This window comes from Patagioenas fasciata, chromosome 11 (genome assembly GCF_037038585.1).
Source record: "Patagioenas fasciata isolate bPatFas1 chromosome 11, bPatFas1.hap1, whole genome shotgun sequence".
NCBI lineage: Eukaryota > Metazoa > Chordata > Aves > Columbiformes > Columbidae > Patagioenas > Patagioenas fasciata.
This window is the reverse complement of record NC_092530.1, coordinates 3,054,970-3,080,808: the sequence shown is the minus strand read 5'-3', so window position 1 is coordinate 3,080,808 and position 25,839 is coordinate 3,054,970. Positions and strand designations below refer to the sequence as shown.

The following is a 25,839-nucleotide window of genomic DNA, read 5'->3' as shown; positions in this document are numbered from 1 at the left end:
CATAAACACCTGGTGCCAGTGTAGATGCCCCAGGAAACCCTGCCCAGCCTCCACCTGCATTGCAAGGTGCTCTGGTCTCCCCAGGTCCTGTGTGATAGATGCCAATCCCAGGACAGCACCTCAGGTACACTGGGACCCCTAAAATGACACTGGCTGTTCATGGTGAGACACCTGCTGACTGATGTCTGCCTGGAAAGCCGCACTTTTTTGTCGTTGTTTTGTTTGTGGTTTGTTCTGTTGTTGTTGTTGCTATTTTGGTTTTGGTTGCTATTGTTTAGTTGGTTTGGGGGTTTTTTTGCTTTGCTTTTTTGGGGCTTTTGTTTATTTGTTTGATTAGTTTGTTTGTTTGATTGAAGATTTTTGTTTAGGTTTTTTTTTTTTTTTTTTTTAACATATTAAAATTTAAAAGAAAAAAGCCAAAAAGTGAATTATGGGGAAGTGTACAAAGGATAGGAGAAGAAATGTTGGTCTTCCCCTGTACTTCTATTACCATCACTCTATTATTTCATCTCCCTCATCACTCAGGAGTTCCCACCTCTCCTGATTCAATGTCCCTGTCAAAGGACAACTTTCCAGCACTGTCTGGACATTTGCCTTCCTAATCCTCTCAGGTTTCTCCTCCACTTGCTCTTTGGTCATTCAATTCCTCTCAATTGTCTGGTTTCTGCTTAGAGCTTCACGGAGTTACAAACTTGCCCCATTCTTCAGAGCTCTAATTAACATGGCAGTCAACACATTAATTGTGTTTATTTCTACCCTTATCTAGCTCGCTGTCTAAACCAGTTCTTGTGTGGATGTCCCTAGTGGATGGTGGACCTCATCAGATCCAGGTTATACACACAGCTGAGGAAAGTGTTTTGTTGTTTATTAAACTGTGTAGTGTTTACACAGGAGAGCAGGTGGAGCTGGTGCACAGGAGCTGCAGCATCTCCTGCAGAGCTGAGTGGAGAAGTCTGATGTGAGGAAAAGTGATGCAGTCTCTGGTGGTCAATGAGGGAACCGGCAGACTGGGGGTGGGGGGTGAGGAGCGAGGTTGTCCATACAGTGTCCAGCCTCACTCTTGGCAACCTCCACCACAGTCCATCCTACACTGTCCCAGGCCTGTGGCAGTTTCCCCACAGTCTGCAGACACCCCATGCGCTTCCCCACCTTGTTCTCACCCCACTGTGTCCTCACCTGTGCTGCTGTCTCTCCATCCTCACTCATTGTTCCAGTAAAAATAATACACTACTAAAAATAACATAGTTAATTCTACATAAAGTAGAATATATGATACTCAGTGCAATCCCCCACATCACTCCAGTTGTGCTGAACAGACAGTCCAAAAGAAGAGAGCACCCTGATCCTGAACAGCTGATCCCAGCAAGAGGAAGTAAAAGTGCAAAAGGCAGAGAGGCCCGAGGGCCAACTGGAAAACAGCAAAACATCATCAAACTGAACTAACACTGAACTCCCAATAGAATGGAATTTCCAGACAGAGCTAATCAAAGTATCTGGAAAACCAAAACTAACTGGCTGGAAAAGGCATCTCCAGCTTTATACATAGCATGACGCTAATGGTAGGGAATAGGTCACTTATTGACCTGGATGTCAATCAAGGTGCTGTCCTGTCTGTGCCCCATCCTGCCAATTTGCACCTGCAGCTGAACTCCAAAGAAATCCTTGGTTTTACTGACAATAGACAAGGGAAATCAAATAGAAATGGATAAATTAAATTAAGAAAATATGCTGAGTGCAATCCCTCATGTAACTCCAGTCACATGGAGCAGCCAGTCCTGCAGAAGGGAGCACCTTGGTCCTGGACAGCCCATCCCAGCAAGAGAGAGCAAAAGCGCAACAGGCAGAAAGGCCCAAAGGCCAACTTCAGAATGGCAGAACAGCAAAAGGCCGAACTGACATTGAACTCCTGACAGAAAGAAATTTCTGAATGGAACTCACCAAACTAGCTGGAAAACCCAAAATAATGGATGTAGCAAGCAGTAAATTCTGGCTCCAGGTTTAGAGTGGGCATGACGCTAATCATAGGGACTATTTCATTGATCAGCCTGCATGTCGATCCAGGTGCTGTCCTGTCTGTCTCTCCTCCTGCGAATTTGCATCTGCAGCTGGATGGCCAAAGAAGTCCTTGGTTTCCCTCCTGCATTGCCCAGGGCTCTTCCTGGGACAGTGTGATGTGGGGCTGTGCAAGGCCAAGGGCAGGACTATGGTCCCACACCTCCCAGGTTCCTGGCTGAGGACAAGGAGGCCATGAGGCCCCTGTGCTGGAAGGACAAGGTGTCTCCTCACAGGCATCAGAGGTGCAGACAACAGCCATAGGGGCTCATGTCTGGTGGGGCCTTTCAGCCTCCTTACATCCCTTGATCATCTCCACGACAGCCTGTCCTGTGCTGTGGCATCCCCTGCACCTCTTTCCCTGCAGGCTGCAGACATCCCCCCTGCCGCCCCACCTTGCTCTTGTCTGAGCATCTTCCTTCCTTTGCTGAGGTCTCTCCATCCTCCCCAGCTGTTCCTCGAAGCACAAAGCCTTGGGCTGATGCAGACTCCCTCTGCTGACCTGCTCCACCACAGCACTGCCCTTCCACTCACACTCCTTTCTGCTCATGGCCAGTCTGGACCTCCCAAGATGCACTTTGTGCGATTATTTCTTTCTCATGCTCTTTCCCACTATGAAGAAAACCTCCACCACCTCTGAAACCACCCTTCAAGCACTCTCAGGCTACTCCTGCACTGCTACAACCTCCCCAGCACTTCTGGGCCAAAGCAGCCCAGGGCCAAAGCATCCCAGGACCCTCAGCATCCCACACCATGTGCACAAGGTGCTGAACCTGCCTTGGCACAGCCCTGCACTCTCCAGTTCCTCCCTGCTTCTCCAAACTGGAAGGCACACACTGACACACACCCGTGTGTGTGGGGTCACACCAGTGCTGAACCGAATGGGATGAGAGCTCCAGGTGCCTTCTCATCGGTGCTCTCACTCACAATGAAAACACATCGAGCCACTCAGCACATGACGGACCTCCATAGATTCAAGCAACTTCTTCACTTTGAGGGAATCCCACTGCTGATTCTTCCAGCCCGTCTCTCCTGAAAAGCCTGTACCCAGCCATCGCAGCACCCCAAGCCGTGTGACTTGTCCCACACGCCTTGGCGGTTACTGCATGGATGTCAAACAGCACAGGCTACAGCTTGTCCTGGATGTGCCTGCCAAATTCATGGAGGGGTGTGTGAGAGCTTTGACACCTCACATAGCACTGCAGGCCTGTAATTGGCATTAAAGGGAATAACTGCCCTGGATTTGATTAGTCAGTAGAAACATAGAATCATTTCAGCTGGAAGAGACCCTCAGGATCATTGAGTCCAGCCACAACCCAGCTCTAGCACTAAACCGTGTCCTTAAGGACCTCATCTAAATGGCTTTTCAACCCCTCCAGGGATGGTGATTCCACCCCTTCCCCAGGCAGCCTGTTTCACTGCTTCACAACCTTTTCCATGAAGTGTCTCCTCATACCCAGTCTGAACCTTCCCTGACACAACCTGAGACCATTTCTTCTTGTCCTATTACATGTTACTTGCGAGAAGAGATCAACACCCTCCATGGAACAACCTCCTTTCGGGCAGTTGTAGAGAGCAAGAAGGTCTCCAATTAGTCTCTTTTTTTCAGGCTAAACACCCTCAGATCCCTCAGCCACTCCCATCACACTTGTGCTTCAGCCCCTTCACCAGCTCTGTTGCCCTTCTCTGAACTTGTTCCAGCACCTCAAGGTCTCTCTTCTCATGAGGCGCCAGAACTGACCCCTGGACTCAAGATGCAGCCTCGTCAGTGCCCAGTACAAGGGACGGTCACTGCCCTGGGCCTGCTGGCCACACTATTCCTAATACAAGACAGGTGCTATAGCCTTTTTGGCCACCTGGGCACAATGCTGACTCATATTCATCTGCTGTTTACCAACACTCCCAGGTCCTTTTCCACCAGGCACCTTTCCAACCGCTCTTCCCCAAGCCTGTAGCGCTGCCTGGAGTTGTTGTGACCCAAGTACAGGACCCAGCACTTGACCTTGTTGAACCTCAAAGAGTTGACCTCAGCCCAATGATCCAGCTGATCCAGAACCCTCTATATGGCCTTCCCACCCTCCAGCAGATCAACACTCCTACCCAACTTGGTGTCATCTGCAAACTTACTGCACTCAATCCCCTCATCCAGATAATGACATCGAACAGAACAGGCCCCAGTACTGAGCCCTGGGGAACACCACTTGTGACCGGCCAACAATTGGATTTGTCTCCGATCACCACAGTTCTTTGGACCCGTCCCTCCAGTCAGTTCTTTATCCATTGCAGATACACCATCCAGGCCATGAGCTGCAGCCTCTCCAGGAGATGCTGTGGGATACAGTGTCAAAGGCATTACTGAAGTCTTAAGTGCACAACCTCCACAGCCTTGCCCTTATCTACTAGTTGGGTCCCCTTGTCATAGAAGGAGATCAGGCTGGTCAGTCAGGACCTTTTGTAAACCCGTGTTGACTGGGCCTGATCTCTAGGTTGTCTTTTATGTGCTGCCTGATGTCACTCAGGATGATCTGCTCCATGACCTTCCCCGGCACCAAGGCCGGACTGACAGGTCTGTAGTTCCCCAGATCCTCCTTCTGGCCCTTCTTGGAGATGAGTGTCACGTTAGCCAACTTCCAGTCAACTGGGACCTTTCCACTTAGCCAGGATTGTTGGTAGATAATGGAAAGGGTCTCAGTGATCACCTCTGCCAGCTCCCTCAGCACTTTTGGGTGGATCCCATCTGGCCCCATAGACGTGTGGATGTCCAAGTGCTGCAGTAGATCACCAACAGTTCACTCTTGGATTATTGTGGCTTCACTCTGCTCCCCATCCCCGTCTTCTGGCTCAGGGGACTGGGTGCCTGGAGCACAACTGTTCTGAGTCTTAAAGGCTGAGGCAAGAAGGCATTTAATATCTCAGTCTTTCCCCCATATTCTGTCCCTATGATTCCTTCTGTATCCACCAGGGGATGGAGATTCTCCTTAACCCTCCTCTTGTTCCTGATATATTCATAGAAATATTTCTTGTTGCCTTTTACAACACTAGTTAGGTCCAGCTCTAATTGGGCTTTGACCCTTGTAATTTTCTCCCTGCATAGCCTCTCAGAATTCTTGTATTATTCTCAAGTCTCCTTCTCCTTATTTCAAAGGTTATAAATTGTGCCCTTCCTCCCTCTTTACCCAGTCTGCATTTGTCTGCAGTTCTGCCAAGAGAAGGTCCAGAGATAACCCGGTTGCTAAAGAAACGCTGCGAGAGGGGAGACACAGACCCCCCGCCTGGCAGCTGTTGAACTGTAGGGGCACAGGCTGAACCTTCTCTTGAGAGGGAGGAAAACAGGAGCAAGTGCCGATCGGATGCTGGGCAGGAGAAACAGGCGTTTGTTATGTCCCTTCCATTTCTAAAGAACCCGTCTCCAGCCCCACAGATGGGAAGTGTGGCCACAGCTCTTGTTGCAACTCCCACTCTTAGTCCGGAGTCAATTTCGAACCCTTTTTCCCTATGGAAACAATCACTGCCTTGACAAATCCCCCACTGGTGGAGCTGGTGGCCATGATGGCCACTGTCGAAGACAACAAGAGGAGAGACAACTATGGCACTTGGGAGAGACACTGAAAGGGGAGCGGGCAGCCCGAGGCATAGCCCAGCCTTAGACCAGGTTCTAAGCTCTGGTGTGTGTCTGACAGGTGTTTACCAGATTGGACGAATTGGCACCTTAACCCCCTGGACCACTGCAGACCTGAGTGAAACCCTGCCACTGCCAGAATAGCTCCATAAGCTCCAGGAACAGCTTTATCACCTGCGCTGGAGCACAAAGGATGTGGCTGAGCGGGCTCTGCAGGAAGGACTGAAGCAGGCAAAGCTCCCAGGCTTTACCGGACGGGTAAGGGCACAAGGCAGAAGGATCTGCTCAGGGGTTTTATCCTCCCTCCGGCACGTATCCTGCTCCATTCCCTGTCACAGCCAACAGGCTGGTGCTGCTGGAACAAGTGCTGCCATGGCCACGCTTCCTTTTCCTGTTGCTCCACACTTCCTTATGGGGAAGAGAGAGCGTGACAGGAATGACAGTTGTCTGAGTCGAACCTTCCTCTGCGTCCAGATCTCGGGTCCTCCTCAAGGGAGGACTGGAAAGAAAGAATGGTCTCAGCAGTGCAGAGTTAAGCCAGGCCTATCTCATGCCTTGTCTGCCCGTGCTGCCTGGCCTGGGGTCTCTCCACAGGAAAAGCCCCTTCCTGCAGCTCCATCATTCAGAGCACTGGAGTGAGCAGCCCCCCCTTTCTGATCCCGTCAATCAGAGCAGAGCAAACCTGGGAGGCTTCCAGGCAATGTGGGCGTTCCTTCCATCTGAGATGGGCCTTGTCCCCTTCACCTTGGCTGGCCTTGACGGGAGCTGCCTGCCCCGGTCATTTTCCTTCCAACAGTCGCTCTCCTTTGTGTTCCTTCCCAGGTTGTTCAGGAGATCATCAGTCAAGCCTTGGAGAAGCTGGAGAAAATCCAGGTCCCGATGGATGATTACGCCCTCAAATCAGCAGGTGCAGTGACATTGTACATACAAACCAGTTCCAAACCGCATCCTGTCCAGATTGACAAGATGGGCATTGGAACGTGCCCAGGGGTAGGAGAGAAGGGGCGAGAAGTCAAGGGCCACCTCGTGCCCTAAAAGTGCCCCCACTGACAGAGCCTGTAATGGGCCAGACCCCATGGAAAGCACAGAAAGGCTGGTTCACAGGCTTGCCTATTTCCACGGCCCCATACGACAGTTTTATGGCTCCCTGCTGTGTGTTCCAGAGGGGCCATGACAGTAAGGGGAACCCACTGTAGGACATGGATGACAACTGAGAAGCCTTTTCCAAGTCGACAGTGCAATATTCCTCCTGACAAATGTTGGGAGAATGACCAACACACGCTGCTCCGAGTGTCCTTCCCCCCTGTCTTTGCTCCTCGAAGCCTCTTTTCCTGCCCCCTTCTCGCATGGACCTGCTCTCCTCCTGTGTCTCCCTGCTGAGTATTTCCTGTCTTTTCAGGCAGAAAATCATCCCGGAAACTGCTGGCCCTTCCCAGGGAGTCAGGGACATGTGTTCATCAAGCTGTCCATGCCACTCATTCCCAGAGCCGTCACCATGGACCATGTCTCAGGGACAGCGTTCCATGGAGAAAGTATCTCCGGAGCTCCAAAGGACTTTGCTGTCTACGTAAGTGATTTCTCTGGAATTGTGGGCAGGGGTTGCACAGCATTTCTGAGCAGGGGGTGAAGATGGGTCAAAGAGTCCTGGGGCCTGAAGCTTCCTCCTGGCTCTCAGAACAAACAGGCTCCTTGGAGTCACTCCCTTCCCATTGTATTCCTCTTTTATTCAATGTACCACTCAAAAAAAACCCTTCTGGGGCAGGATGCTACTCCAGGAGCCACAGGGAAAAGGAGCTGGACAGTGCATGGTCCTAAACCTTCTTGGCTTCCAGTTCCAGCGGCATTTCTGATCCTCAGGTTACCTCCCTCTCACTGGGAGCGTCTGCTCCTTTTCTGACTGCCAGCTTGGACTCGTTGAGTGGGCAAGTGTGGCGTGCTGCCCACCTGCAGCTTCGCGTCTTTTCCTTGTGCTCATCATCCTTGGACTACGTAGCTGAAATACCCCTGTACTTCACCGACAGAAGCTGATGATGCACCAGACACTCTTCTTTTCTCCACCCATCTTTCTGTAGGGCTTCAAGGAAGAACATGAAGAGCAGGGAATGTTCCTGGGACAGTTCACTTTCCTGACAGTGCTGAATCTCAGTCAGACCTTCCAGCTGAAGCTATGAGGGCACAGAGGGAGGAGAACTGTAGGAGAGAAATGCGGTTGGATGAGCAGAGGCTTCCCTGCCAAAGGGCTTCAGGCAGCCCTGTCCTTGAGCGTGTGCCATGCTGGCCTTTCTCCTGCTTCAGCTTCCTGGTGACGGATGCTTGCACTGCTGATCTTCTTTTCTTTCATTGTGGGTTTAAACTTCAGTGCTTAGAAGCACCACATTTGAAGCTGGAATCAGCTTGACTGTCTGGATCCTAAGTGCACACAAGCGGCCACATCCCGTAGGATGCACAACTGCTGGTCTGCCCGTTAAAGACCAGAAATACTGGGCTTCCTGAGGATTCTGTTGGTGCTGGCAATGACCAGAGACAGAGAGGCCATTCTGTTTCCATGGATTTCTAGAGAAGGCAATGAGATATCTTACTGACACCAGCACTGGGTCTTCTGACTGTGGAAGCCTGTGCCCCAAAGCAGGAGAGAACTTTCCAGTGTATTTGCTGAGGCACCTGGTCGCTGCTTCTTCCTTTGCTGTTCTCATGGTCCAATGGTGTAGAGCAGGATAAGAACATCTGCACCACGACAGGTCAAAAGCCCCCGCGGGGCAGCAGGAAGGAAGCTGCTGATCGAGGCCGTCACACTTCTGTCAGTGCTCACAGGCCAGAGACAAAAAGGTGTCTCATTTCTTCTTGTCATTGCAGAATGAGCTCCCTGGGGTCGTGAATTACATCAGGCTGCAAGTGCTGAGCAACTGGGGCCACCCGGACTACACCTGCCTGTATCGGTTCAGGGTGCACGGTGATCCGCCCAAAGACGGGGGAGACACGGCAGTTTCATCTGTCAATAAATTCCATTAATGTTCACCCAGTCGAGTTCCCGTCTGCTTTGTCCGTGATGCTGCTTGGTCCTCCCTGAGCTCACTGGAGCTCCCCGTCCTTCTCTAAACCCACCAGCTTATGGGAGACTTCAGGAGTACACAGCAAGATTTTCCTTTATTAGAGAAAATGGAAAACTCAGTCACAAATCTGCAGAAAATCTGACATCCACACACTTGCTGTGACACAGGAACATCAGCAAGGCCCTGCCTGTACACCAAAGATTAAATTAATGGACAGGTTTCCTGTGCAGGAAGCAACTAAGGATCAACTGAATGGAACCATCTGTTGTTATCTGTTTTCACAAGAGGCAGATGCTGCTTCAGCTTCCATCTTTCAGTCTGTTGCTGATGAGAAAATGCAAGTGTGGCTTTTTTTGTGAGATGGAAACCTTAACTGGAAAGTTGGTTCATGGACTTTTTTGCCTCTCTGGGCACATATTGAGTTAATAACCCTGGAACCATTACAGAGTGATTAGCAAAGCAATCCCAGGACACTTAAGAGATCCCATAACCACACCAGTCTGTCGTTCCTTGTCACCCGAGTTCCCCCAGCCCCAAGGCAGGAGCAGGCAGGGCAGTCGTGCGCTCGGGTCACACCAGGGAGGAGAGAGCAGGACCAGCGCTTGGCCCCCAGGGCTGGGAACAGCAATTTGTGCTCTGAGCTGGGGCTTAGTCCGTGTGCAAGTCCAGCACGGGTCCAGATGTGGGAGAAGAAGGAACTTCAACAACTCTATGACAGTTATAAACTGAAGCCGTTTAATTGAAAAACTTGATCAGGTTATATAGCCTTAAAACTGCTGCTTATGCACTGACATGATTTGGATTGGGTAATTATAATACATTATGCGCTGCCCACATTCCTCTAATACATGATTGGCTTCTATCTCAGACACCCATCACCTCCCATGTCTCTCCACAAACCGCTGGAGTTCCCCATTCTCTTCTTGCTTGTGCATTCTCAAAATGTCTCGTTGGTGTGTGGAGACCATAGAAGTCTGATGTTACGTATAAAATTTTGCATTTGTATCTGTAAAGGGATTCTCATATTCATATGAACTCATGAATTGACCACTTTATTTTTCTCCTCTGTGTTTCTGTTGTTTTCAGAACACACAGATGACAACACTCCAGTCCCTAAGAACTCACCAGAAATTGTTGGAAGAATTGCGGCTGGAGCAGTTAAAGCTCCCAGCAAAACACACGTTTTGTAAGTATTCCTAGGGCTTTGTATTCTTTGTGAGGCATTTCAGTGTGGTTTAACCTTTTTCATGGATATGAGTTTATAGAGGCATTCAGATTGTATCTTGCTTATTAAAATGGCTGTTGAATCTTGTTGTGATGGGGTAGATTTGAATGGATCTGACCCAAAGTAGACTCAGATTTTTCAGTCTATGATTTTATGCCTGCGTTTTTAGGCCCACGTTTTTTGGCCTAAATGTTTAGGCCTACATTTTTACACTTCCATTTTATAAGCCTCCATTTTTAGGCCTGCTTCTTCAGACCTACATTTTCAGGAGGAGAGGAAGCAACCACCACATGGTCCTTTTCTCCAGGTGAGTTGAGAGATCTGCAAAAAGACTTGAGTCGTCACAAAGGTGAGAACATTGTAACCTGGCTGCTCCAATGCTGGGACAATGGGGCAGAAACAATTGAATTGGAAGATGGCGAAGCCAGGCAGCTGGAATCTCTGTCAAAAGATTCCACCGTTGATAGGGCAATTTCAAGAGACCCTAACACCACTACCCTCTGGACCTGATTCCTATCAGCTATGAAAGTAAGACTTCCCTACAAGGAAGATTGTATATGCACTTTAGGGAAATGGAATACTATGGAGAAAGATATCCAGTTCCTGAGAGAATTAGCTGTGCAAGAGATCATCCAAACAGCCAAGAGGAGATGGACCCAGATAGAATCAATTGTACACGACCTCTGTGGCGCAGATTTGTACAAAGTGCACCGCCTGCATATGCTAAGTCATTGGCATCAATGATCTGGACACCAGGAGTACAAAGCATTTCTATCACAATTGAACAGCTCTGAGATTTTGAGGACAGCCTTGCTGGTTCTCTATGGGCTTGTGTCTCTGCTGTGGAGAAACTGTGTGAAAAATCTGATGGCCGGTTTGAAAAGCTGTTACAAGAAATCCAGGAACTCAGAGAAGACTCGTACCATTCACGACCTGTACGAACCCATGTTTCAGCTGTTAGGAGAAGGCGTTTCCAATCTCGAGAGAGAGGGCAGAGACAGCCCACAAAAAGAAGTTCACTGTGGTTCTTCCTTTGTAAACAGAGAGAAAACATGAATAGGTGACATGGAAGATCTACCTCAGAACTTCAAGAACGAGTACATGAGAAAAAAGGAAAAACTCCTAGGAAAATGGTTGTTCCAGTTTACAAAAGGGGCAGGAGAGATTCTGATGCTCTTGGAGGAACCTCTAGTTCACACCCAGGGACTGTGCAAAACAGAAATTAGAGGTGCCCTGCCTCCAACCAGGTGGAGGAAAGGGATAACAGAGTTTATTGGACTGTACAAATACGATGGCCTGGTACAACACACCCGCAGGAGTACAAAGCTTTAGTGGACACTGGTGCTCAGTGCACAATAATTCCTTCTAACTATAAAGGAACGCAATCCATCAATATTGGTGGAGTGACTGGGGGATCCCAGGAACTGACTGTTGTAGAGGCTGAAATGAGCCTAACTGGAAAGAACTGGCAAAAGCATCGCATTGTGACTGGTCCAATGCTCCATGCATCCTTGGCATAGACCACCTCAGGAGAGGGTATTTTAAGGACCCAAAAGGGTATAGGTGGGCATTTGGTACAGCAGCTGTGGACACTGAGGAAATTGAACACCTGTTTGATTTGCGTGGTCTTTCAGATAACCCTTCTGTTGTAGCACTGCTGATGGTTGACGATCAGCAGGTGCCAATTGCCACCACGACTGTGCATCACCAGCAATATAGCTCCAGTCGAGACTCTTTGATTCCTATCCAGAAGCCGATCCGTCAATTGGAAAGCCAGGGTGTGATCAGTAAGACTCGCTCACCTTTTAACGGCCCGGTCTGGCCAGTGCGTCAGTCTAGTGACGAGTGGAGACCAACTGTAGACTATCGTGGCCTGAATGAAGTTACAGCACACTGAGTGCTGCTGTGCCTGACATGCTAGAACTGCAATTTGGACTGGAGTCAAAGGCAGTGAAGTGCGATGCTACAATTGACATCGCTAATGCATTTTTCTCTATTCCTGTAGCAGCAGAGTGCAGGCCGCAGTTTGCTTTCACCTGGAGGGGCATCCAGTACACGTGGAATCGCTTGCCCCAGGGTTGGAAACAGAGTCCTACTATCTGCCATGGACTGATCCAGACCACGCTGGACCAAGGTAAAGCTCCAGAACACTTGCAATATATTGATGGCACCATGGTATGGGGTGACACAGCAAAAGAAGTCTTCAAGAAAGGCGAGAGAATAATTCAGATTCTTTTGGATGCTGGTTTTGCCATAAAACGAAGCAAGGTCAAGGGACCTGCATGAGATACCCAGTTTTTAGGAATAAAATGGTAAGATGGCCGTCACCTGATCCCAATGGATGTGATCAACAAAATTGCAGCACTGTCTCCACCTACTAATAAAAAGGAGACACAGACTTTCTTGGGCGTTGTAGGTTTTTGAAGAATGCACATTCCTGATTACAGCCAGATTGTGAGCCCTCTCTATCGAGTGACTCGTAGAAAGAACAGATTTGAGTGGGGCCCTGAACAACGACAAGCCTTTGAACAAATTAAGCATGAGATAACTCATGCGGTGGCCCTTGGACCAGTTCGTACTGGACTAGATGTTAAAAATGTGCTCTACACCGCAGCCGGAGATAATGGACTTACCTGGAGCCTCTGGCAGAAAGCACCAGGAGAAACCCGAGGTCGACCCTTAGGTTTTTGGAGTCGAGGATACAAAGGATCTGAGGCCATCTATACTCCAAGTGAAAAAGAGAGACTGGCAGCGTATGAAGGAGTCCGAGCTGTTTCAGAAGTGATCGGCACTGAAGCACAGCACCTCCTGCACCTCGACTGCCAGTGCGGAGCTGGATGTCTTTTCCTCCTGATCGCCTGTGCTTAGTGGGAAGGGCAGAGAGGAAGGGGCAGAAAGGGGAAGTGGAGGGAGGAGAGGAGGTTAACAATACGTCTGCCAGGGTTTTATTCTCACCCCGCAATCCAAACCCTCGCCACCAGCTTACAAAGTACAAGGAATTATTGGAGAGAGTCCAGTGGAGAGAAATAAAGGTGATGAGGGCTCTGGAGCTTCTTTCTGAACAAGAAAGACTGAGAGAACTGGGTCTGTTTGGCCTGGAGAAGTTGACAGGGGGTCATGTTTATGCTGCTAAATATCACCAGGGTGGGTGTCAAGAGAATGGGCCCAACTCTTTTCAGTGGTGCCCAATGACAGAGTGAGGGGCTACGGGCACAGACTGAAACACAGGAGGTTCTGTCTGGACATGAGGAGAAACTTCTTTACTGTGAGGGTGCCAGAGCCCTGGAACAGGCTGCCTGGAGAGGACGGAGAGTCTCCTCCTCTGGAAACACTCAAAACACCCGTAGATGCCATTTTGTGCCATCTGCTCTGGTGAACCTGGTCTAGCAGGTGGGTTGGACTAGATGATCTCCAGAGGTCCTTCCCAACGCCAACCAGTCTGTGATTCCGTGTTGAGTTTCTCAAGAGACGAGAGGCTCTGCAGAGCCATCTGGACAGACTGGAGCACTGGGCGATGACGAATGGGTTGACGTGTAACAAGCCCAAATGCTGCTTCTGCCCCTGGGAGGGGGCACCAGCTGCACAAGTCTAAATGGGGAGAGGAGCAGCTGGAGAGCAGCCCTGCAGAAAGGGATCTGACATGCTGGGGGGGCAGCGGCTCAGGAGCCAGCAGTGTGCCCTGGCTCGGAGAGGGCAAACGGTGTCTTGGGGACGTCAAACACAGCCTGGCCAGCCAGCCAAGAGAAGGGATTGTCCCACTGGGTCTAGGCTTGGTGCAGCCTCACCTGGAGCACTGTGTGTCAGGCTGGGCCCCACCATCTGAGAAGGCCTTGAATATCCTTGCATGCCTCCAGAGGAGAGGAACAGCTCCCACTGGCTCCAGCCCGGATGCTTCTGCAAGCTGGGAGCAACTCCGGTCCTGACACCAGCCTGGTGGGGAACAGCTCCAAAGCCCTGCGCATGTGTAGGTTCAGAGCCTTGAACAGCAGCACCGACAGCTGAAAAACCTTCTCCCTGATCCTGGCACAAGCCATGCCCAAGGCTCTCATGGCTCACTCGTTGCTTGTGACAGCTTTGCTGTTGGGGACACCACTCTCCAACAACTCATGAAACAACCCCACTGCTGCCCATTGCCATGTCTCTGCAAGTGGGACCCCTCTGTGCACAGGGACCCCCTGTCCCCGGGCTGGCCGTGCCAGCACCCCCAGCCACCTCCAGCCCCAGGAACTCAGAGTGAGCGGAAACCACAGCTCTGCAGATACAAGAAAATGACAGAGAGCACAGGTCTGAAAAAACATAAATCAATATATTTACCAAAACAAACAAACACACAAAGAAACAAAACTATGCACAGAAAAAACAACTACAACTAAATACAAAAAACCCTAAAACTCCTGTCTAATGTATAACCCACCCACCAACATTATTGCAGTGGCTGGGGAGCATGTTCCTGTCCGGCTGCTGGTACGTCCATCTTTGATCTTCAGCTATCCATCCACATCCATTGCCTCCTCGATCTCTGCATCTATCTCCATTTCTTCCTCTGTCTCTTCGTCCACATCCATCATCTCTTCCTCCACCATCACATCAACCTCCATCTGTTCTTCCACCATCACATCTACGTCCATCTTCTCCTCCATCTCTCCTTCCTTGATCCCAGCAGCCGGACTTGCAGCTCCCCAGCAAGAGGTGTTGTATCCTAAGCCAAAATACAAGCAGAAAAGTGCATTGGTCCTGCCCTGACCAGCCCAGCACACCTGTGGGACGGGGGTCTCAGCACCCATGACCTCTCTCACTGCCCAGGGAGAGCTATGGTGTGACAGGACTCCATGGTATGTCCCCAGCAGTAGCTGCCTGGAGTTTGGGCAGCTCCTGGGCCACCAGCACCCACGAGCCAGCACCTGCAGCCAGTGGATCCTGCGCTTTGTGCCCTTCAGCAGATTTGGGAGTGACGCGGTCTTGGGGATGTGCAGGAGCAGAGAGGGCAGGAGTGAGCTGCCATATCCCTGCCCTGTGGGGTGCTCCAGGCACAGACCCCAGCCCCACACTTGCCTCGGGACCCAGAAGCTCCTTACCTTGCACAGGTGGGATTTTTGCCTCTGCGCTGCTCCACGGGCAGGGCTGGGCTGCCCTGGCTCCAACCTGGAAAGGGGCAGAGGAGGCACGGGCTCAGGCTCTGGGCAGCAGCAGCTGCTCCCGCTGAGCATCCCTCTGACACGAGCCCGGGGTGCCCTGGGCTCCCATGGGGACGTGTCCCCCAGGAACAGATGCTCGATTTCAGCAGGGGACGAGCAGCTCAGAAGGGCTTCTCCCAGCCCGTGGCCTTGCAGGGGCGGGTGGAGAGGGCGAACTGATCTCCTGGCCCCTGAGCTCCCCAAAGTGGGGTCCCATGCCACGCGATCCCCCAGGCAGTGGGGGCTGTACCTCCAGCAGCGCAGTTTTCCTCTTCTTCAAGACCTTCATAAAAAAAAAAAAGTGGGAAGGGAAAGATGGGACTGAGTTGGTGGGAGCAGGTGAGAAGGTTGGAGTTTGCAGCCAAGGCACGGGGAATGGGATACAAGGGCTGGACTGGGAACAGGGCAAGCGGTAAGAAAGCGAAAAGGGAAGACAGGATGGGCTTTGCTCAGTGCTGGTGGGATTCTCTTTGTTGTGGGTGTTGCCGGGCAGCAGCGCTGCAGATGGAACACGGGCCGTGACATCACACCTGGGTTGCATGGGCACTCTGGGGTTGCCTGTGCAGCAGGGATGGGGATGACACCCCTTCAGCAGTTTGAGTCCCAACCAACTCATCACACTGGACCAAAGGTGACCGTGTACAGAGAAAGATGATCCGGGGTCACGATCACTGCGCAGCTGCAACCAGGAGGAGCCGGAGGTGAAGACTCTGGAAATGGTCTCCTGAACTCTTTGCAATAAGAACCGCCTTCTCGGGGACAGGTTATGAATATGTATAGGCGTTCCTAAAACTGTCATGAATATGTAACACAGTTCCTGTGTGCATGGAAGGAGGGGAAACGTGTCCAGCATGGCAGCCATGCCAGGGAGCACCAGCGCTTGGTCTTCCAGAGCTGTTCTCGTTCCACTCCCACACTCTCCTTCTCATCCCTTGTGTTGGTGCAAGGCCTGAGTGCTCTGGCAGCTTGGTCCCCGTCCTGCTGTGTGTCAGTGCTGTGAGCGCAGGCGGGGACAGGCAATGGGCACTGCTGTGACAGAGCTGGACTCCGTCACAGGATTTCCATAAAGAAAGGTGATCTCCTATGGGCAGGGCCTGAAGGTTTAGCTCTTCTTACAAAGTTTTCCCTCAAGGACACGCCCAAGAAAGTGGCCACAGATAAAACACCATTGTGCAGCTGAACAGTGTGTGTGTGCAGGGCTGGCACACAGCAGTGTCCTCTGACAGCCAGGCCTCCTGCCAGAGACCTGCAGGACCAGCAGAGCGGGGTCTGGGCTGTGCCCGGGAGCACTGAGCACCCTGCAGAAGGTGCCCCAAAGCCGTCATCATGGAATTGCTCCTCACAGCCATGATTTGCAGCCCTGGCCTCTCACCCCAGCTCAGGGAGGCTGTTTTTCCCTCCACAGAGGGACACTGAGTGAGCAGTTCAGCAGCCCATGTTTGCATTGCAGAGGTCAGATGTGAGCAAGCACATCAGGTATTCAAGATTAATTGAAGTCAAATGAGCACAAACGCCATCAGCTGTTCTGGGGCGTTCCATGAAGGCCTGTGGGACAGACAGCATCTCAAGGTCACTTCATGTTGGGAGAAACATCCCATTGTTAACTGCATGAATACAGCACTGGGATCTTCTTCCTTGAACCAATGTCCCCGTGTCCATTCCTCATGACACGGGACATCTCAGATGAGTGCAGAGCAGGTGACACACCACAGGGCTGAGGTGCCTCCCATCCTTTGGGAGTGGCAACAGGAGGCCAGAGGGACACTGTGACTCCTGCCTCTGTGTGTAAAAGGGACAGACTCTGTCTCTGAGTATCTGTGGGTGCATAAGGAGTCCTGAGATCTGCTCAGATACAGATGCCTGATGGAACCCTGGCATTTCTGTGTGTGACTGCAGGAACAAACCTCAGTGGCCCAGTGAGATTCATCTCAGCTGCTGGGACAGGCTCATTGCCAGTGCTCCTGTCTGCTACAACACCCTTGCCCATGATTCTGGATTGTGCTCTCAAAAGTGACAGCAGAATCAGAGAAGTTCTGAGGTCCTTGGAAAAGGAAGATGTCAAACTCATCTCCAGGAATGGCAGGAATGAGAATTTGAAGAATTACGGGCTGGTCAGCCTACCTCCGTCCCTGGGAAGGGGATAGGATGCGTCTTCCTTCACCAGTCTCCAGGCACCTGAAGGACAAAGAAGGGATTGCTGAACCAAATGAGTCCCAAGGTATGCTCTGAGCCCATTCCAGAGCTTTAGACCCCCAGGAAAGAGCTCAGTGACATTGCAGCCCATCCAGTTGCATCTGTGTCCCTCACTGAGCAGCACAACCAGTGTGGAGTCACCCCAGGGTTCTGCAGCCAACCTGCTCTGCAGAGCATCAGTGCCAGGGAGCACAGGGAAGGGGCCAGCAGCACCAGAGCAGATCAGAGGAGGGATGGGGGAGATCAGACAGGAGCTGACCTGGGCTGGAAATGGCCCTGGAGAGAAAAATGCTGGTGTTCAGCTGCCCCAAGATTATACCCAGAGTTTAGGGTGCAGGGCCAGAAGTCCTTGCTGTTCCGGTGCTTCACCAGGCCTGGGAAGTAGCTGGAGAAGGATTGGTGTCCCCCACTTGCCATCCCTTAGTGCATCATCCCTCGTGAAGGGTGGCATGGAAAGCAAGTCTGGGACCCTGTGTCAGGACTTGCACTGAAGAAAGTATTCACCCAGGAGCCACATCATTTTGCTCTGGTACTTCAGTTCTGGTGCTCATCACATGTCCTGAAGACAAACTTATGCACCCCTCTTGTCAACCTTACCCCAAAAGTCACTTCTAGACAAAGCTCCTGAGCTGGGGCCGAGCTGGAGAACTGGGGTCCCGCTATGATGAGAGGAAGGACAAGGCCTGTCCTGGGTCCTCTAAAGGGCTGGCAGCCTCTGCCATCTCCACCAGAAAAAGCAGCATGCAGGAAACTGTAGACCATCCCCATGCCCACTGGAGGCCCTTAGGAAGAGTTCCTCTCTCCAAATATCCAGCCCAGCTTGTTGCTGCATGAAGAACCAGGAAAAACTGCCCCAGGACCCTCATTCCAGACCCTATCTCCTCCACCCCATACAGGCAGTGATCTCCCCCTTGTCACTGAGGTGGTTCCATGGACCCAAGAGACACCTGTGGGGAGGAGATGTTGGGTAGGGATAGGATATCCTTCAGTGGTGCTAAACAGGAGTATGACCATGAGCATATTGGGCTGCACTGGGAGGAGCGTGGCCACCCAGACAAGGAAAGTTATTGTCCATCTTGACTCAGCACTGGTGTGGTCACATCTGGAGCGGTGTGTCCCAATGTGAGCTTCCCCATTCTGGAGGAACATAGAGGAGCTGTCATGTGGCCAGAGAAGGTCTCCATCATGTGTGGAGATGCTGAGACAGCCAAACATTGTTAGCCTGGGGAAGGGGAGGCTGAGGAAATGTGCTGTTTTTACTGAACTGATGTCGTGGTTGAGATGGACAAACGACATGGACCAAGTTCTTCCAAGATGAAAGTAATAGATGCCATTTATTGCTACAAGTGCATTTTTATACAACTCTACCAGTTCATGTGTCTTTTCACTATTGGTTACAAGTTACAGCATTGGTAAACTTTGCTATCATTCATGTTATTCTTCTATCCCCTTCTCTCTCACGGGGACATCTCTCCTCTCTCACGGGTACTCCTTTACTCCCATCCTTCTCAAGGGCAAACCTTAATATCTTCAAGGCTGATCTCTACCCCCATACTTTTTGTCAAGGATTCCACAGACCCGCTGCAGTTTCCCACAAACTGAGTTAATTTTCTCCATGAATTTTGAACCTCTCTCCTTCATAGATAGTACGGTTTTGTTGCCCAGATGAGATAACGCTGTTTCTTCCCTGGGATAGAGTTAATTTTGTCTTTTAGCAGCTTTACAGTGTTTAGCACCTCTTATGAAGGGAATGTCAGAACTCACTGATGTTTTGGCTATTATCAGGGAAACCAAGGACTTCTTTGGCCATCCAGCTGCAGATGCAAATTAGCAGTGGGGGGAGACAGACAGGACAGCACCTGGGTCGACATGCAGGCTGATCAATGAAATATTCCCTATGATTAGCATCATGCTCAGTCTAAGGCTGGAGCCGGCTTTTACTGCTTGTTACATCCATTATTTTGGGTTTTCCAGCTAGTTAGGTGAGTTCCATTCAGAAGTTTCATTCTGTCAGGAGTTCAATGTTAGTTCAGCCTTTTGCTGTTCTGCCATTCTGCAGTTGGCCTTTGGGCCTTTCTGCCAGTTGCCCTTTTGCTCTCTCTTGCTGGGATGGGCTGTTCAGGACCAAGGTGCTCCCTTCTGCAGGACTGGCTGCTCCATGTGACTGGAGTTACATGGGGGATTGCACTGAGTATATTTTCTTAATTTAATTTACCTTGTCTATTGTCAGCGAAACCAAGCACTTCTTTGGAGTCCAGCTACAGGTGTGAACTGGCTAGGAAGGAGTATAAACAGGACAGCATCTTGATTGACATCCAGGTCAATCAACAAGCTATTCTCTACCATTAGTGTCATGCTATGTATAAAGCTGGAGATGCTTTTTCCTGCCAGTTAGTTTTGGTTTTCCGGCTCCTTTGATGAGCTCTGTTTGGAAGTTCCATTCTATTGGGAGCTCTGTGTTAGTTCAGTTTTATGATGTTTTCTGTTTTCCAGTTGGCCCTTGGGCCTCTCTGCCTTTTGCACTTTTACTTCCTCTTGCTGGGATCGGCTGTTCAGGATCAGGGTGCTCTCTTCTTTTGGGCTGTCTGTTCAGCACACCTGGAGTGATGTGGGGGATTGCACTGAGTATCATATATTTTACTTTATGCAGTAGTGTATTAGTTTTGTTGTCTTTTTTTTTTTTTTTTTCTAAACCCCCAAGTTTCTCCCTTCCCTTTCTGTTCTCTCCCTTATCCCACTTGGGGACTGGGAGCAGGATGTGAGCAACTATCATGGTCTTAGTTGGTGGTTGTGGTAAAACCATGACAAGAAAGAGTAGTAGTAGCTTCAGAAATGTTGAAAATCCCTTTCCAAGATGATGGCACTTTTTGGGGTTTTTTGGTAGAGGGAAACAACATGAGAAAGGAAAACCATCAGAAACTGCAGCTATGGAGGTCCAGAGTGGAACTCAAGATAAAGAAATGTCATTCTAAGTGCAGTGGGGTAGATGTTCAGAAAGACTCTGGATCAACCATTACTTTATGTTTCAAGGAACAGCGGGTGAGCATGGAGAGACAGCAGCATAGGTGGGGACACACTGGGGTGAGAACAAGGTGGGGAAGCTCATGGGGTGTCTGCAGCCTGTGGGGAAACAGCCACAGGCCTGGGACAGTGTAGGATGGACTGTGGTGGAGGTTGCCAAGAGTGAGCATGAATATCCTTGAATGATCCAAGGTCTTTGTCCGCTTGGCTACAGCTGATGCCTCCGCCAACGAGGCCTAAGAAAAGACACGATCGTCATGGCCATGGGGCTTCTTTGCCTCCTTGCACCCCTCCAGGGAGACAGGGAGGTATGGCACCGTTGTCCTTCACTTACATCACACTCCCCACAGCCCCAGGAAGAGCCCTGAGCCACACGTGAGGGACAGGATCTCCCTTCCTAGGGGCAGGGGCTCAAGGCTTGGCCATTGTCCTTCATCAAACAAACCAAGGGTTTTCTCAGCATCAGAGCTGCTGCACTTTGCCTTTGCCTGATGCAATCACAGCCTCCAACTGTCTGCTCTAACGAGTGCCTGGGGAAGCTTTGTCAGTAACAGCCCTCAGTGGGGCCTTAATGCTTCAAGGTACTTTGGAGTTTGCTTCTGACTTGGACTTCTTGAGCAGATTCTTCAGTCTGTGCTTGGTATCTGAGGTTCATGGACTCAGCAACAAATACGCCATGGGGCTCATTAAAACACAGAAAGCCCTAACAAGCCATGTTTCTTTCTGTAATATCGTTAAAATCTTCAAGACTTGTAGAACTAACTGGAGAGGTTTCAATGGGACACTCAGTGACGAAGATTTCAAAGAAGATTTCATAAAGGAGGGTTTTTCTTTCCAGGGTATTTTCTGTCATTTTTCAGTGTATAGAAGAAGTGACAGCAGCATTCCACAATGGACACTGATCCAGAGGGTCTCCTGAAGACATCTGGACAGGCAGGAGAACAGTCCCTTGAGGCTGGACACTGTATGGACAACCTCGCTCCTCACCCCCCACCCCCAGTCTGCCGGTTCCCTCATTGACCACCAGAGACTGCATCACTTTTCCTCACATCAGACTTCTCCACTCAGCTCCGCAGGAGATGCTGCAGCTCCTGTGCACCAGCTCCACCTGCTCTCCTGTGCAAACACTGCACAGTTTAATAAACAGCAAAACACTTTCCTCAACTGTGTGTGTAAGCTGGATCTGATGAGGTCCACCATCCACTAGGGACATCCACACAAGAACTGGTTTAGACAGAGAGATACGAAAGGATAGAAATAAACACAATTAATGTGTTGACTGCCATGTTAATTAGAGCTCTGAAGAATGGGGCAAGTTTGTAACTCCCTGAAGCTCAAAGCAGAAACCAGACAGTTGAGAGGAACTGAATGACCAAAGAGTAAGTGGAGGAGAAACCTGAGAGCACTGGGAAGGGCAAACGTCCAGACATTGCTGGAAAGTTGTCCTTTGACAGGGACATTGAATCAGGAGAGGCAGGAACTCCTGAGTGACGAGGGAGATGAAATAATAGAGTGATGGTAATACAAGGGAAGACCAATATTTCTTCTCCAACCCTTAGTACACTTCCCAGTAATTGACTTTCTGGCCTTTTATTTTTTTAATTGCTATGTTAAAAAAAACCACAAAAAACTAATCACAACCAAACCCAAACAAACAAATAAAACCCCCAAAAAGCAAACGACAAACAAACAAAAAACAAACAAACAAAAAACCCAAACAAACAAACAAACAAAAGTGCGTCTTTCCAGGCAGACATCAGTCAGCAGGTGTCTCACCATGAACAGCCAATGCCATTTTAGGGGCCCCAGTGTACCTGAGGTGCTGGCCTGGGATTGGCATCTATCACACAGGACCTGGGGAGACCAGAGCACCTTGCAATGCAGGTGGAGCCTGAGCAGGGGTTCCCAGGGCATCTACACTGGCACCAGGTGTTTGCGTCCCTGGAGCTGAAGACATTTGTGTTCTAATTCCATACCCAGTTCTGAAAAACTGTCTCATTTTCAAAGAACAGAACCCCCCCAAAAGAAAAATAAAGTGTGTTGACACCTTCCTTTGCTTTGGATCTTTGTAATAAGTTCTTCTTATTTTAATTTTCATAGAGATTAACTGACATCTGATGGGCCTGCAGGCATGAAGCCAAGATCAATTTGTGTCTTGCATAGCGCCCCATGCCCTCTAAACCTTCCCTGCCCAGGACTCCTCACGCTTTCCCCAGAGCGACTCACACTGAGGTGTTGGCTGGTTCACTGGCTGAGATGTTGGTTTAGATGGTCACCTACAGCACAGGTGGATTGAGGCCCCAAAACTGTCTCTTCTGCTCCAGTTAGAAACAGAGCCCAACATCACAATGGGATCATAAGAACTCAGGTCAAAGGGACCTCAGGAGTCTGCAGTCCAACCTGTCACAAACTGGGTCACACCAAGGTGTTCAAGCCTTGATTCAATCCGAGTTTTAGCAGGACTAGAGAAGTGATCATCTCTTCGTACTCGGCACAGGTGAGCCTGCACCTTGAATCCTGAGGTCAGTTTTAGGCCCCTCATGACAAGGAAGACATTGAGGTGCTGGAAAGAGATGAGAGAAGGGTGACAAGGCTGGTGAAGGGTCTGGAGCACCAGTCTTATGAGGAGCGGTTAGGGGGAGCTGGGGCTGTTCAGCCTTGAGAAAAGGAGACTGAGGGGAGACCTTGTCGCTGTCTACAACTACCTGAAAGGAGGTTTTATCATGGTGGGTGTTGGTCCCTTCTCCCAAGTAGCAAGTGATAGGACAAGAGGGAATGGCCTCAAGTTGCACACGGGGAGGTTTAGATTGGATACTAAGAAAAAAATTCTTCAGAGAAAGGGTTTTGAAGCAACGGAACAGACTGCCCAGTGAGGTTTTGGAGTCGCCATCCCTGAAGGTGTTTAAAAGAAATATAGATGAGGCTCTTAGGGACATGGTTTAGTGCCAGATTTAAGTTATGATTTGACTCAAAGACTTTAAGGGTCTCTTCCAACCACAATTATTCTATGATTCTATGATAAGTTATTTTTGATATTTTCTTTCTCAGAGGACCATGCAACCTCCTTGACAGCCATAACATTTCTGAGGTGTTTGAGAGATGTCTCACGGTCACACCAGCCATTTCCACCAGCTCCTGTCTGTCCCTTCCCGTTTCAAACCTTTTCTCCATAACCCAACCTTCCAGGCGAGTTTCTGGGACACAGCAAATGCTGTCCAGGTCTTCTGGGTCTATTCAGAAGAGAACAGCAGGCCAACATGTTGATGGGCTGTGTGTGTATTTAAAAGCTTTTCTGACCATGTTTTCAATGTCCCACATGAACCCATCCTTTCTGGTCCTTAAGCTGTGGATGAGGGGATTTAACAGGGATGTGGGGAAGGTGTAGAAAAAAGACTTTTTCAAACTGTCTTGGGAGGGCTGTTCTGGGCATCCCACCGTCAGGGATGAAGGTGCTGTAGAAACCAGTGGCATTGGTGAGAGGTCCAGGTGGAGAAGGCCTTGTGCCTGTCCACACTGGGGTAGAGAGCAGTGTTGCATTCATGCGATGCCCATGTGAACAGGAGAGGGACGAATGGCTCTGAAATGCAAACGCTCAGTACATGCAAGAGTTGCAGGAAATAGTCCTAACACGTCTGTGAGCAGAGATGGTGCCATCATAAGTCACAAAACTGGGCAGCAACAGGGTCTGGGTGGTGGAGTTAACGGAGATCTCCAGGGAGGACACAGGGACCTCGGTTCAAGGAAGCACATCCCAGTGCTGCATTCAGGTGGTTTCTTGGGGAAGTTACTCTCAACATGAAGTGATCTCGATACACTGTCCCACAGGCCTCCATGGCACCCACAGGAATAGCTGATGGCATTTGTGCTCATTTGGGTTCATTTCCCCCCAACACAGCATGTGAATGCTCACATGTCCCCTCAGTGCACACCTGGACTTCTGACCTATTCATCTGGTGTCCTTCCATGGGGGGAAGAACAAGCTCCCTGAGCTCTGGTGAGAGGACAATGATCAAATGGTGGCTGCAAGAGGCAACAGGCCCAAGCTGGCACCCAGCAGCATGACAGACTGTTTCCATGTCTCTCTTGCACACACACTGTGTCCTGCTCTTCTCCTGGGTCATCCCATCTCCCCACAAAGCCTTTCCCTAGGGAGAGCACACCTGCACTGGCCTGGCTGCCATTCCTGCACCCTGTCCCCACGCTCCCCACAGCCCCGAGCTGGGGGTTTTGCTCTGTAGATCAAGTGGGCGGTGGTGCCCGGGCTGTGGTGACTCTGCAGGGCCATACTGGTCAGGCTGGGATGCAGCCCCAGCTGATGGTGCTCACTGCCACTGACTCATCCCACACAAGCTCTTGGGTGGCCATGGAGGCTGCTCAGAGGGACCCTGCCTTATTCACCATGTGCGTGGGTGCTGGCCACCAACATGCAACCTGAACCGGACCTAAGTCCCTCAAAAGCCACACTGATCTCATCACACTGAGCCCACAGAGAAACAAACCAAACCAAGAGCCTCTTCAGAGTCTGTTACTAAGGAATGTTCTTCAAGGATCTCAGACAAACAATTCATTGCAGGGTAATCTATTTTCTTTAAATACACAGAGAGCACGACTTCTCATTTGCCCGCTGGATGCCGAGGAGTCAGCCCTGCTGTGCAGCAGTGGGGCATGGGAACGGGGGATAGGGGCCAGACTCGAGGTTCAAAGTTGTCATCTGAAACTGCTGTTAGTAAAGAAGGGCCTGTCAGCACCTGCACTATCACAGAGAATTAAACAGGATGGTAGAATGAAGTTTGAGAGGACTGGATTTTTTACAGCTTCCTGCATATTCCCAGGAGAGCGTTGCTGGGTGTCAGAAACCCTCAGCATTTCTGCTGCACTCAGGGAGAACAGAGCGAGTCCTGTGAGACCAGGGGATGCCTGTGGGTCAGTGCAGAGCAAGGGCAGCTGCTCTGTCCCTCTGTCTTGCTCCAGCTGCCCTGGGCTGGCACCTTTCTGAGATGGAGGCTGATCACACTCCCATGTTACCCTGAAAATCCACCAGGCACTGCAGAGAGCAGAGGGACCCACCTCAGACCATGACATGTCTCACCCTTTCCTAAGGTCTCAGCACCCCACATTTAGCTCAGGGCACACACGGCTCATTTCACAAACCCAGCAGCATTTTGTCTGTCACAGCATCTCTGTGACTCTCCATGGGGCTTTGAGATAACACACAGATGCTGTAGAACGGGTTTGCATCCTGGAGAGAAGCTCACAGCTTGGAAGGAAACCTCAACGAGACAGTCAAGGGTCCTAATAGTGGCATTTGACTGGGAGAGACTCAGCTCATTCCCCAGCCCCACAGGCTGCATTACTCACAGCCCCACAGGGCAGAGCAAAGCTGGGACACGTGTCCCCATGGACACACCTGCAGGAAAGGACCCACAAGATCAGGCTGTGACTCTGCAGCTGAAACTGCCATCCCCAGAGAGCCTGACAGCAAGAACAAGATCACAACAGCAGTGA

At 50.4% G+C, this 25,839-nt stretch overlaps 1 protein-coding gene across 1 annotated transcript in view; it reads left to right on the top strand.

Moving 5' to 3' along the window:
- LOC136106399 (SUN domain-containing protein 3-like) overlaps positions 1–8,680 on the top strand; it is a 289,962-nt gene extending 281,282 nt beyond the window's left edge. Inside the window, exon 7 of the mRNA XM_071813645.1 lies at positions 8,525–8,680. Within this exon, the coding sequence (XP_071669746.1) occupies positions 8,525–8,680 (156 nt within the window). The remainder of the gene's footprint in view (positions 1–8,524) is intronic.
- Positions 8,681–25,839: the final 17,159 nt, after the last annotated feature.